At 35.2% G+C, this 15,313-nt stretch overlaps 1 protein-coding gene across 2 annotated transcripts in view; it reads right to left on the bottom strand.

The window, feature by feature from the left end:
* The window catches only part of C9H8orf34 (chromosome 9 C8orf34 homolog), a 336,866-nt gene that overhangs the window by 67,191 nt on the left and 254,362 nt on the right, over window positions 1-15,313 (bottom strand). For both annotated transcript variants that reach the window (XM_027973026.3, XM_042254288.2), the window contains exon 10: window positions 13,391-13,467. In XM_027973026.3, coding sequence (XP_027828827.1) covers window positions 13,391-13,467 — 77 coding nt within the window. The remainder of the gene's footprint in view (window positions 1-13,390; window positions 13,468-15,313) is intronic.

The raw sequence follows: 15,313 nt of genomic DNA, 5'->3' as shown, positions 1-15,313 counted from the left end.
AGCATTCCTTTGCTAGCGTGTGAGATGAGTGCAATTGTGTGGAAGTTTGAACGTTCTTTTGCATTGCCTTTCTTTGGGATTGGAATGAAAACTGACTTTTTCTAATCCTGTGGCCACTGCTGTGTTTTCCAAGTTTGCTGGCATATTGAGTATAGCACTTTCACAGAATCATCTTTTAGAATTTGAAACAGCTCAGCTGGAATTCCATCACCTCCACTAGCTTTGTTTGTGGTGATGCTTCCTAAGGCACAGTTGACTTCCCATTCCAGGATGCCTGGATCTAGGTGAGTGATCACACCATGGTGATTATCTAGGTCATGATGATCTTTTTTGTATAGGTCTGTGTATTCTTACCATCTCTCTTTAATATCTTCTATTTCTGTTAGGTCCATACCATTTCTGTCCTTTATTGTGCCCATCTTTGCATGAAATGTTCCCTTGTTATCTCTAATTTTCTTGAAGAGATCTCTAGTCTTTCCCATTTTATTGTTTTCCTGTATTTCTTTGCACTGATCACTGAGGAAGACTTTCTTATCTCTTCTTGCTATTCACTGAAACCCTGAATTCAGATGGATATATCTTTTCTTTTCTCCTTTGTCTTTCCCTTCTCTTCAGACAACCATTTTGCCTTTTTTGCATTTCTTCTTCTTGGGGATGGTTTTGATCACAGCCTCCTGCACAATGTTATGATCCTCCAGCCATAGTTCTTGAGGCACTCTGTCAGACCTAATCCTTTGAATCTGTTTGTCACTTCTACTGTATAATCATAAGGGATTGGACTTAGGTCATGCCTAATAATTAAGACCTAACGGCAAACAATAAGGAATAATGTGTATAAGTTATCTGGCAAAAAAATAGTATTAAATAAGTATTAATTATAACATTATTATACCTTATTCAGATGAAAAGAAAAATTCAAAATAAGAAAAGGATGGGTTCTCAAAAATAAATGACACTACACATTTTATTTGAGAATACATTCTCAAATTCCTGCCTCACAATAACCACCAAAATAAATTCAAAACTGATTACAGAATTTAAGAGGATGTAGACAACTGTTAGGTAAATATCTCATATTGGGAAGGGGAGAATATGTGTAAAAAATGGAAGAAATCAGAAAGAGAAAAGCATAGCTTCAGTGTAATTTAAAAAAACTATCATGAACAACATAAAGCAAAACAAAAATGACTAATTACATCTATAAAACAGAACAAGTCATTATGCATAATGAATACTGATAAGTCAACAGAAAAACAAACACCCCAAAATAAATATAACTGATGGCAAGAAAAAAGTTCATAAAAATAGAAATACATGTTTAATAAGTTTATGTAAAATTTATTCATTTGTAATCAAAGAAATTTACTAATAAACAAAGAAACCCAACTTTAAGACTAAAAATAATCCACATTACATTTACCAGTAAGATAGATTTTTTGTACAATTTTTGTTTATTCACTTAAACATTTTAAGAGAACATTTAATTCCAGTAAAGGTTTAGGAGAGTCCTGGTTAAAGGGAAAAATGAACTTTTTCTGGAATGTATCAAGGACTTAAGAATAGTTTATACTCTTTGATCTTTTGAGGAATCCAGTCTAAGGAAAACTGATGATGATTTTGTGCAGTTATCTCCAAAACATTACTTCTAAGCCCCAAATCTCAATGTTTCCCATATTTTTTCACATAAAAACAAACACAGAAAATAACATTTGTACAACACACAGCAGGACATGGAATTGCCTATTTGCACCGGAATATGACTCAGAGGATTTAATGGGAAAGCTGGAATGCCTGGATACCAACACACCTGTCCCCAATTCATGACCATCCAATTCATAACCATTAGCCTAGGACAAACTCTGAAATATAGTTTGACACTAAAATTAAAGTCTTAAACTTTAAAAATGTAAGAGGCTATTTCATCTAATAGATACTAAAACAGATAAGGCTTCAAAAATATACGGGTATTAGAACAAGGCATTAAAACAATTTTATGTCAGATTATTATCATATGTAAAGAATAGAATCAAAGATGCTAATGGGCTATTTTTCAAAGTTTAAGTTATGATATGACATATTTACAGATATATACATATGCATATGCTCAGCCGGTAAAGCACCCGCCTACAATGCGGGAGACCGGGATTCAGTCCCCGGGTTGGGAGATCTCCTGGAGAAGGAAATGGCAACCCACTCCAGTATTCTTGCCTGGAGAATCCCATGGATGGAGGAGCCTGGTAGACTACAGTCCATGGGGTTGCAAAGAGTTGGACACGACTGAGCAATTTCACTTTCACTTTCACATATGCATAAAAATATTGGAAAAACAAAACAAAATGTGAAAATTCATCTATCTTGTGGTTTTTCCAATTTTAAATTACATTCTTTACTGAATTTTCCCAAAAATTTTATAATAAATACTATTATATTTATAATTTGAAAGCAAACAAATTTGAAATAAAACTTTAACATAGGTAATAGGAAGTTAAACTGAATTGCAGTTTTGAAATATTTTGCAAATCTAATATTGATATAGATATTAATCTTTTATTAACATTTGGAAATCTCTCTGAAAATCTGTGATGCATGGAAAAGAGAAAAAAAGAGTTCAATATCTTAAAGGATGATATTCAGTATGACCCAACAGTCAACATCCTTTCAAGCATAGCTCTTAAAATAATCTTTCTCTAATGCTCTTCTAATATACATTATAGTTCAATGTAATAGTAGGAATATATTATATTTTTTTCCATTTGAGTCAGCAAACTCCTGAGACTCTGACTTTATATGTGGCCACTTCTTATAATAGGTAAAAAAAAAAAAAATCTTGATTAAATTAATGTGGTTGAGAGGGCAAAGAAGCCCACAAATATTTAAACACCTCTAGGAAAGCACTTTTGTATCCAGTCATTTTTATGTAATGGATGTAGTTTTTATAGCCAAAGAAGAAGATGAACATGTAAGGAAAAACCTTTTTATGAGGATCTTAATGTTTTTCCATCCTCACTGAGGGACTGAATATTAACTTCATGTGCTTCACACACAAAGAGACCATTTCGACATGCACCCTGCACATTTCATAATCGGAATATGAAGTTTTTACCTCACTATACAAACCGCCATATTGCTTTTCCTCTGCTTCAGTATATTTATATACCAACCAAATGAAATTTGCAGGGGCTGGAAATCATTTTAATAGAGAATTAGCAATCACTTGAAAATACTGAAAATGTCAAAATATACTTTCCTTTTTGCCCATCCTATTTATAAGAATTAATGTACCATAACCTCCTTATCCATTCGTCTGCAGATGGACATCTAGGTTGCTTCCATGTCCTAGTTATTATAAACAGCTGGTGCTCTGGAACAACCCAGAAGGATGGCATGGGGAGGGAGGTGGGAGGGGGCTTCAGGATTAGGGGGGAACATGTGCGCCTGAGGTTGAACTGTGTCAATGTGTGGCTGGGGTCACCAAAGTGATTGTCCAAATAAATAAATTAATTTTTTAAAAAAGAATTAATGGAGTCATTGTGAGTTGGGATCTCAAGTCTTTAGTAGCATGTTGTCATACATCTTCCTGAGGATTGTTTTCTTAGAAATTAATTGTACTTGTTTTACATGAGTACATATTAGGTCATTCTTCCTTCCCCAACTATCTTAAAAATAAAATGCAGAATTTAACTGACCCCAAGAAATAATTTCATAATTTTACTAATGGAGAAATAGTGAAATTATGTAGAGAAAATGATTAATTACAAAACTATAATCAATGTTTTACCACTCATTATATCATACTGTATCATCTAAGGTCATTTTTTCCAGGAAAAATGTGACATTTAGAAGCTACATTTTTAAATAAATCATAGAAGTTTTTAAAAATAATATTTGTATAGGTTTGGGCAAATATTTCCACCCTCAGTGTGTTAGAAATCAACAGACCTAAAAATGTCAAAAGGAAAAATCTCAGTAGATGCCAAAATTTGGTTAGATAACTTGTCTCCTATAGTACTTGGTTTTAAGCAGTTTATTGGCATCCTAAATCTGTGAATGACGAAAGCTATGGAAAAATTCTATAGGATAGAGGGAAAATGAAACCGTAAAAACCTTTAGGGTGGAACAAAATGCATACTAATTTCTATTCATTAGCAGACAATTCACTACTCCAATTACCTGCCAGCAGTTTGTAAATACTGTTTTTCAAGAAACAAAATCTACCATAATTTATTATTTCTATTGGTGATATGATCATGAATATTAATCTTTCCTTTTTTATTTTGCAAGAGTGCAAGTTAAAATATATTTAATTTTAATTCTATAAATGCTGTGTTCCCACTTTTCATATGCTAGCCATACAGCACAAGAAAAAATTGGAGCTTGTTCATTAACCTATACATTCAACATTTTGTTCACTGGTCAGCTATTTAAAGCAATTTACATAAATCACAAACTCTCTAAAATATGAGTAACAATTTACTCATCATAAAATTATACTTGGGTATGAAAAAGAATTTTGAAGATGTCTTATTAAAAACATTTAAAATGTCAAGTTGTAAAGATGATGAAACAGACATAATTTTCATTAGGGAAGGGCTGTTTGTAGGGAGGAACACCATTAATAAGAAAAAAGGTGGAAAGTAGGAGTATTAAAATTCATAGTTAAAGAAACTGTCTGCTGCTGCTGCTGCTGCTGCTAAGTCACTTCAGTCATGTCCGACTCTGTGCGACCCCATAGACGGCAGCCCACCAGGCTCCCCCATTCCTGGGATTCTCCAGGCAAGAACACTGAAGTGGGTTGCCATTGTCTTCTCCAAAAGAAACTGTCTAGTAGTCCACTAAAAATTTATACCCATATCTTATACTAGAAAGCTATGGGAACAATTGTTTTTATGCTTGTCAAGTCTAAGTGATAATTTTGTAATTTTATATCTTATTTTTACTAGAGTTTAGTTGATTTACAATATTATACTAGTTTCAGGAGTACAACACAGTGATTTAATATTTCATAAGTTGTATTCCATTTAAAGTTATGATAAAATATTGACTATATTCCCTATTCCCTGTGCTGCACCATATATCCTACATCTTATTTATTTTATACATAGATAATTTTATATCTTTTAAATGTATAGATCTCTTTATGGTAATGCTTTATGAGAGAAGAGGTAACGATCTGGGAGAGAAGAAACAGTGTAAAAGGAATGACTCTCCAAGGGGACCTACATTATTTGGCTTCATGCAGGTTTCTAGAGTAGAGAAATACAAAGCATTTGTGCAACCTACATATTGTAAAAGTCATATGTGGATGCCTCATCTCTCAATGCAGGGGACATGGGTTCAATCTCTGGCCAGGGAAGTCAGATCCCATATGCTGTGGGGAAATGAAGCCCATGTGCCAGGCCATGTGCCAGGCCATGTGCCATAACTAAAGAGTACGTGTGCACGATGAAAGAACCCACATGATACAATGAAGATTCTACATGCCACAACTAAGACCCAATGCAGCCAGATAAACAAATAGATTTTTTTTTTAAGTAGTATGATTTCAGTGAACTGCAAATTTTTCCTTGTCTCAGCAGTAAGTGATCACTGAGTGTAGTGGAATTCTTTTTTTTTTTTTTTTTTAAACACAATTCCAAGAGCACCCAAGATTTGTTATAAGAAGATTCAACTGTACTTATTAACAATCCGACAGGGACTAGAAATACAAGTGGAACTCTTTGCTGAACTATCTACTTCACTGGCTGAATAAAACTTTTAAATATTAGCAAAATCAACTCACCTTCTGTTCAATAAAAATAAATTCCCTTAGAAACAATGTCTTTCCTATCAGAGCTCTTTTCTGAATTTGCACATCAGCTGTATGCATTACTGGAGACATGCACATAAATGTTTCTTTATCTTCATGTTTTCCAATTACAATCGTTATCAAAAGAATATTGTATCTAACACAAATTCACTCTTTTTTTTAAGTTCATATTCATGGAATCTTGAGAAAATAAGATATGTGTAGGAAATTCCAACTTCAGACAATCAGGTCCACACCTTGCTACTTGAGAATGGAAATAGAGTCATTAAAGAGTGGGAGGGAAAAGTCATTATTTGTCCCTAGAACATCAATTTAAAAAATGGTTTATTTACTAATCCAGAAAGCACACTTAATACTGTCAAGTCAAGCCTAAAGGTAATCAAAGTTCACCTTTAATCCAACTAAGTATACATCTACTTTATCAAGATGATTCTGTAATCACTTGAGTCTAACTTCTGCATCAAGTTTGCCAAAGAAATATTTTCTGCTACATGGATTATTTTCCTCTTTGTTTTCCTTTGAGTACTCTCTGAATTTTAAGATTCCCTTCTTGCCAGGCTGCTCTGGTTTCTCATACGCCTTCACCTGGTCAAGGATCCAAACAAGATTAGTCTTTTATGTTCCAAATTTAATGATCCTTTGCTCTCATAGAAATTTACTTAAGATTTAGTTCCTCAAATCACTTTTTCACCTTCAATCTAATGAGTAATCCTATTTTTAATATTGGCTATTGATAGTGGGGGCTTCCTTGGTAGCTCAGATGGTAAAGAATCTGCCTGCAATGTGGGAGATCTGGGTTCAGTCCTTGGGTTGGGAAGATCCCCTGGAGAAGCGAGTGTCTACTCACTTTAGTATCCTTGTCTGGGAAATCCCACGGACAGAGGAGCCTGGCGGGCTACAGTCCATGGGGTTGCAAAGAGTCGGACACCACTGAGCAATTAACACTTTCAGTGTTCTAATTTTATTCTTCCTACATTACATGTGCTGTTTAATAGTGGCTCCTGTGCCTTCAAAACTGTATGGACCCTAAAAGTTCTGTGAGAGTCTGGGCACTGGAAAATTTGAGTGTATCACAGTAGGGATGTCAAACCTAAGTGATAAGTCACAGGACCTGCAAAATTCAGAGAGGATATTAAATACGTGAAAATGCTTAACAGTAAGAAAGTGCTATACAAATAGGTGATATTATTATTATTACTACCATAATTCTACTTAGTTTTACCTATCTCCTCAAACAGATAAGACTCTTCAGTAGGAAAATATAGTAAAAATATAACTTTCAGTAACTCCTAGGAATTTTAGGAAACCTTTCTCTATAGGAGCCTTTCTATTAATTATTCTTCTACTTTAAGAAATGATGAATGACTAGTTATATAAAGTCTAATAAAGAGTAAGCTTATGAAGGGCTGGTCAGTATTGACCAATTAATGCAATAAATAAGACACTTACAAAGGAAAAAGGAAAACAATCAGTAAAATACTAAATGCCAAATGTCTGTCTTAATTATCTTTTCATCTTCCTATTATGCTCACATGCTTGTTTAATATTTTCAAAACAAAATAGAATTTTGAAGACAAATGACAGGAACTATAGAAGGGATATATGTAAACACATAGCTGAATCACTTTGTTGTACAGCAGAAACTATGAAACATGGTAAAGCAACTATACCCTAATAAAAATTAAGTTTAAAAAAAAAGATTGCAGGAGTGAACTTGCAAAGATAAGGTTGAAAAGATAAGATTTGAATAAAGTAAATGTTTCCAAGGAAACCTCAAAAGGGGGAGGAAGCAACTATATGAACTGTGAAATTTAAAACTCATTGATAATAAGTCTTCATGGATCACTTGATTTTAAAAATTTATGTACTCCATTTTATGAACAAAAAGATCAACAAAAAGGTATCTGCTGCTTTGTATTTTCTTCCTAAGGCTTCGTTTTTCATTGTTTCAGTTTTAATGAACAGATTTTTTTGACAAATCCAGCTTTAATCTTCACAAGATGTTGATATGTGGAGACATTCCAGAACACAGAAGGAGGGGGAGAGGGAAATTCCATAAGAATGATCTGCTTATTTGGGGAGGATAAAAATGTAAATCTAAATGTTGCTTTTACCTCACTCAAATATTCACAACACATTTTAAACACAGGTTAAGCCACTGGGGAAAAAAGTTTCCAAGAGTCTGTTACCCACTTATTAATATCCAATACCCAACATGGAAAGTTAGCAAATAGAGACAGCATGTGTTGAAACAAGTCTAAATGGTTTTCAACATTTGTGGCATGTTTATATTTTTGCAGGAAATGACTCAAAATTTTCTTTGAAGTATTTTGTATTTCTTACAGTAATAAAGGGGGAAAAAGTTCTGTTTTGTTTCAATTCTCCATCAATATTTAGATAAAGCCACAATTTTCTTCTTGTGTACCAAAAATACAATTGTAAGAAATATTATTTAGGGAATTTCCATCTTTAATGTAACATAATTTTTTAATCCATGTTTTTTATAATAAAAGCAACTACCATCTAGAAACTATATCCAAGGTCCTACTGTTAATTTATTCACTTATTGTGTATATTTCACACACTTCTCCCCCAAATTAGATGGTTAAGTTTACATTTGACTTTAAATGGAATTACAAAATTTTAAAAAATTCAAAATCAAGTGACTGTGTTAAACTGACTTAGAACACATTTCTGCATTAGAAAAACACTATGTGAGCACTGTGAAAAGAAGCCAAAACTTTCTGAATCTCAGTGTGAAATCACTCATAAGTTTAACCAAAAAACTATTATTTTTTCTTCTTTGGGGTATTAGGTACTATTAAATAAGCCACATACTATGGACAGGATAAATCTTGATATTAGAAAATTATTAGAAATAGAATCTAACTGTATCCTTTGAGAGATGAGAAAGGCGGTGCTGGAATTCACAGATGAGAAGACAAATCTTTGCAAAAAGTGATAAATGACAGACTATCCCAAACTCAGTGATGACATGCTTTTATCATCATGAGATTATGAAAACATGCTGAAGTTTATAAATGTCAGAAAGTCCCTTTTAAAAAGTTAACACAGACCTGGATTAGAATCCAAGTATAATATTTGTATCAATATATACTCCATTATAGTCTCTGATGTGGGAACATTATTTGAAACCTTTGGTTTAGTTCTGGCATGACCCACACTTTATAGGGGACTTGGCAAACAAGAATGTGTTCAGAGAAAGCATCCAGAAGAACTGAAAACTATACAATATAAGAAACGGTTAAAAGAACAGATTGTTTTGGGGTGGGAAAAAAGTCTCAGTTGGGACCTGCCAACAGCTTTTACTATCTAGAGATGAGTTTAGCAGAAGAACTGGACTCAGGCTGTTACTCCATGAGTAGAACGAAGACCAATGGTTATAAGTGATGGTGAGAAATGTAAGAAAATGTCTAACAAATAGAAATAATCTGTTTCTAAAAGAAACAGGAGGGCACTAGAAATACCAAGAATGTGCAGTAGAAGGGAAACTGACTAGTGCTCAACTCCTGACCTCACTGCTTCTTTCAGCTTTGAAATCTTGGTCCAGTTACTAAACTTCTCTTTCCATTTCCTTACCTATAAAATGGATGTTCTTGTATTGGATAAAAGTGGTGTAGCAGGTCAGAATCCTGAGATAAGGGGGAGGAAATCTTTAACTGGGGATTTCCCTGGTGACTCAGATGGTAAAGCACCTGACTGCAATGCAGGAGATCTAGGTTTGTTTTCTGGGCCGGGAATATCCCCTGGAGAATGGAACGGCAACCCACTTCAGTATTCTCGCCTGGAGAATTCCATGGGCAGAGGAGCCTGGCAAGCTACTGTCCATGGGATTCCAAAGAGTCAGACATGACTGAGCGACTAACACTCTCGAACTAGATGGGCGCCATAAATCTTGAACTAGATGGCCACCATGGTGCTTTCTAAGGTTCTACTATTTCATAATAAGTGAAGATATGATATTTTTCATCTCATGGTAAGAAATTATTGCCTAATAATTTTATTTAATCAACACATAGCTACTATGTTGTATAATAGTGCCTACTATATATAGGCGCTCCTCTAAGAATACAGAAGAGAAAAATGCCCAAAAGCTTTGTCGAGATAGACCGTAAACCATGTGGGAGGCAACAGACAATAAATGAAACAAGTAAATCATACAGTGTAAGAGAAGGTGATAAGTATTATATACAAAAACAGAGAAATTAGAGATTTTGAACAAGGTCTGGGAAGCTTCCATGAAAAGCCAACATATTAAAAAAGATACATTAATTTCATCAAAAGTTTTACAATAATTTTATTATGAAATCCATTGAAAAATGTGGTATCCTCAACCAAGTCTTGTGACCCAAATAATGTTCCGGATAATGCAATCTCATCAGAGAATGTTATGGACTGAACTGTGTCCCTCCCACAATTCAACGTTAAAGTTCTAAGCTTTAGTTCTTCAGAATGTGACTCTATTTGTGAGGTGATTAAGCCAGATGAGATCACTGAAATGGGTCCTGACCCAAAATGACTGGTGTATTTATGAGAAAAGGGGATTAAGACACAGCCATGTACAGAGGGAAGACCATGTGAAAACATAGGGAGAAGGCACTGTCTGCAAGCTAAGGAGAGAGGCCTCAGAAGAAACCAACCTTGCTCACACCTGGATCTCAGACTTCCGCCTCCAGAATTGTGAGACAATACATTTCTGTTGGTTAAGCTACCCAGTCTATGGTGCTTTGTTACAGCACCTCTAACAAACCAACAAAGAGAATACTGTGGAATTTTCCAGGCAAGAATATTGGAGCAGGCTGCCATTTCCTTCTCCAGGGGATCTTCCCAACCCAGGGATCAAAAACGCATCTTCTTCTATCTCCTGCATTGGCAGGCAGGTTCTATACCAGCTAAGTCACCAGGGAAGCCATTGTAGTATATTAACCCAGTCTAAATACTAAGTTTAGGATAATTCAAGATTGCAAAGCCATTTTTACAGCAACTCAGACTTCTTTAAAAACTTTATATTTAGACTATATATGTAGATTTCAGTTTTTCTATGCCTATCCTTGTGAAGATCCTCTTTCTTGGAAGAAAGGCTATGACAAACCTAGACAGTATTTAAAAAGCAGAGCCATCATTTTGCCAACAAAAGTTCAGATAGTCGAAGCTATGTTTTTTCCAGTAGTTATGTACAGATGAGAAAGCTGGACTATAAAAAGGCTGAGCACCAAAGAACTGATGCTTTCGAATTGTGGTGCTGGATAAGACTCTTGAGAGTCCCTTGGACTACAAGGAGATCAAACCAGTCAATCCTAAAGGAAATCAACCCTGAATATTCACTGGAAGGACTGATGCTTAAGCTGAAGCTCCAATACTTTGGCCACCTGATGTGAAGAGCCGACTCATTGGAAGAGACCCTGATGCTGGGAAAGATTCAGGGCAGGAAGAGAAGGAGGTGATAGAGGATGAGATAGTTGGATGGAATCATCAACTCACTGGACATGAGTGTGAGAAAACTCTAGGAGATAGTAAAGGACAGGGAGACTGGGTATGCTGCAGTCCATGGGATCACAAACAGTCAGACTCGACTTAGTAACCGAACAACAACAAACCTTGTACCATTAAATTGCACTGAAAATCTTGAACCTAATGGTTACCTGGGAGTAACCATGGGAGAAAAGTGGAGAAATAACTCCAGGGAAAAATGAAGAAACAGAGCCACAGCAAAAACAACGCCCAGATGTGGATATGACTGGTGATGGAAGTAAACTCTGATGCTGTAAAGAGCAGGACTGCATAGGAACCTGAAATGTTAGGTCCATTAGTCAAGGTAAATTAGAAGTGGTCAAACAGGAGATGGCAAGAGTGTACATCGACATTTTAGGAATCAGTGAACTAAAATGGACTAGAATGGGCAAATTTAATTCAGATGACCATTATATCTACTGATGTGGGCAAGAATCCCTTAGAAGAAATGGAGTAGCCCTCATAGTCAACAAAAGAGTCCGAAATGCAGTACCTGGGTACTGCTCAAAAATGACATAATGATCTCTTTTCGTTTCCAAGACAAACCATACAATATAACAGTAATCGAAGCCTATGCCCTGACCAGTAATGCTGAAGAAGTTGAAGTTGAATGGTTCTATGAAGACCTACAAGACCTTATAGAATTAACACCCAAAAAAGATGTCCTTTTCTTCATAGGGGACTGTAATGCCAAAGTAGGAAGTTGAGACCTGGAATGACAGGCAAATTTGGCCTTGGAGTACAAAATGAAGCAGGGTAAATGCTAACAGAGTTTTGCCAAGAGAACGCACTGCTCACAGCAAACACCCTCTTCCAACAACACAAGATATGGACATCACTGGATGGTCAATACTGAAATCAGATTGATTATATTCTTTGCAGCCAAAGATGGGGACGCTCTATACAGTCAGCAAAAACAAGACCGGGAGCTGACTGTGGCTCAGATCATGAACTCCTTATTACCAAATTCACACATAAATTGAAGAAAGTAGGAAAAACCACTAGACCATTTAGGTATGACCTAAATCAAATCTCTTATGATTATACAGTAGAAGTGACAAACAGATTCAAGGGATTAGATCTGATAGACAGACTGCCTGAAGAACTATGGACAGAAGATCATGACATTGTACAGGAGGCAGTGATCAACACCACCCCCAATAAAAAGAAATGCATAAAGGCAAAATGGTTGTCTGAGGAGGTTTTACAAATAGCTGAGAAAAGAAAAGAAGCTTAAGGCAAAGGAGAAAAGGAAAGATACACCCGTTTATATGCAGAGTTCCAAAGAATAGCAAGGAGAGATAAGAAAGCCTTCCTCAGTGATCAATGCAAAGAAAAAGAGGAAAACAACAGAATGGGAAAGACTAGAGATCTCTTCAAAAAAATTAGAGATACCAAGGGAACATTTCATGCAAAGATGAGCACAGTAAAGGACGGAAATGGTATGGACCTAACAGAAGCAGAAGATATTAAGAAGAGGTGGCAAGGATACACAGAAGAACTACAAAAAATATCTTCATGACTGAGATAATCACGATGTTGCGATCATTCACCTAGAGCCAGACATTCTCAAATGCGAAGTCAAGTGGGCCTTAGGAGTCATCACGACAAACAAAGCTAGTGCAGGTGACTAAATTCCAGTTGAGCTATTTCAAATCCTAAAAGATGATGCTGTGAAAGTGCTGCACTCAATATGCCAGCAAATTTGGAAAAACTCAGCAGGGGCCACAGGACTGGAAAAGATCAGTTTTCATTCCAATTCCAAAGAAAGGCAATTCAAAAGAATGCTAAAACTACCGCACAGTTGCCCTCATTTCACACGCTAGCAAAGTAATGCTCAAAATTCTCCAAGCCAGGCTGGAACAGTACATGAACCATAAACTTTCAGATGTTCAAGCTGGATTTATAAAAAGCAGAAGAACTAGAGATCAAATCGCCAATATCCGCTGAATCACAGAAAAAGCAAGAGAATTTAAAAAAAAAAAAAAACCTTCTGCTTTATTGATTATACATTAGTTTTAGAGATAAAATTAAGTCAATGAAAATACTTACAGGTCCTGTTAATTTAGATGCTTTCTCAAATTCTTCACCTTCTTCCATTGGCGCTTCTTCAGTCCCAGGTAAAGAATCTATTTTCATAAAAAGAATGAATAAGTTAGAAAAAAAAGAATAAGTTGGAGTCACATATTGCTTAATATATGAACTTATCTATGTTTATATATAATTTTTATACATAAATCATAAACTCTCAGATATATAAACTTATCATGAGAAGGATATGAAAGTAACTGAACAAGATGTTGAAAAATCATAGTATTTGAGATGTAAAATAGTGTGTAGAGTGCTTTTTATTTAGCGTACAATGTATGCAAACCTTTAGCATTTCTAATTTGCAAGCTTGCATGCTCAGTTGCTTCAGTCATGTCCAACTTTTTGCAACCCTATGGACTGTAGCCTGCCAGGTTCCTCTGTCCATGGGATTCTCCATGCAAGAACACTGGAGTGGATTGCCATGTGCACCTCCAGGGGATCTTCCCAACTCAGAGTCTGAACCCGTGTCTCTTTCATCACCTGAACTGGCAGGCAGGTTCTTTACCACTATCACTACCTGGGAGAAGAGTACTTATTATTAAATGATGGTTAGTATTCCATTTTAATGTATCAAGGAACAAGTTGATATTATTTGCTTGACTAGATTGATGAGTGGGTATGTAATGACTTTCAAATATGTGAATAAAAAGATGGTAAACTTTTCCATATGTATGCTAAATTAAATTAATTATAACAATGAAGATTTCTACAGGCTCTAGAGAATTCTTCAATAGAGATAGATACATAGAGCATCTAGAAATAGCTTGTGCTTTAATACCTTCCATTCAAATAAAAAAATCAGTTATAAGGAGGCTATTTTAAATCACTGGAAGCTTTAAACATTGATTGATTATTAGTATTTTAAAGAGCCATATACATCCTTAAAGAAGGCCTTCCTTCACATTCACACACACAAGTGGAGACATTTTTTTTGTTTCATAAAATGTGTGCTGTGAGAAGAAAATCAGAGCCTTAAATCCTCTGAGTCCTTAATGGCCAGTCAAGACCAGAGAGACAATGGAAAGCTTAGCACAAATCTATAATCACAATTTTTAAATCATGGAGCTCTAGCTCCAATTCAGAATTTTATATTCAAGCAAAAAAATCAGGATAAATGATGAGAATTGTACCACATTTAAAATATTAATCCATTAATGAAGGAAACTTGACTCCCTATCTATTAAAACCCTGTCATAAATGTGACAATAGATAGATTCTTTACTTTAAAATGCATAAATTAGCATAATTTAAGTCTCCCAAGACTGAATTATATTCTGCTGAACTGTGATCAAATATTACTGTAATTTTAGTATTCACTCGGTATTTTTTCCATTTTATTATATGTTGAAATTGTTATTTGTGTGGAATATTGACAATAATATTAAAATGTCCTACCCTACATCATAAAGCAAATTATTACATTTACAGAAGAAAACTCACTCTCGTGGATTTGCTAGGATTTTTATAGTTGGAAATACTATATGCCAGGCTTTTTACTAGGAGCTGTTAAAACAAGTTGAGCAACAATTCCAGAAAAATAAACGACCTAATAAAAAAAAAATGGGCCAAAGAACTAAACAGACATTTCTCCAAAGAAGACATAGAGATGGCTAACAAACACATGAAAAGATGCTCAACATCACTCATTATCAGAGAAATGCAAATCAAAACCACAATGAGATACCATCTCATGCCAAATCAGAATGGCTGCTATCAAAAAGTCTACAAACAATACATGCTGGAGAGGGTGTGGAGAAAAGGGAACCCTCTTACACTGTTGGTGGGAATGCAAACTAGTACAGCCACTATGGAGAACAGTGTGGAGATTCCTTAAAAAACTGGAAAGAGAACTGCCATAGTACCCAGCAATCCCACTGCTGGGCA

The sequence above is a fragment of the Ovis aries genome, chromosome 9 (assembly GCF_016772045.2).
Source record: "Ovis aries strain OAR_USU_Benz2616 breed Rambouillet chromosome 9, ARS-UI_Ramb_v3.0, whole genome shotgun sequence".
Taxonomy (NCBI): domain Eukaryota; kingdom Metazoa; phylum Chordata; class Mammalia; order Artiodactyla; family Bovidae; genus Ovis; species Ovis aries.
This window is presented reverse-complemented; position numbering and strand designations above follow the sequence as displayed.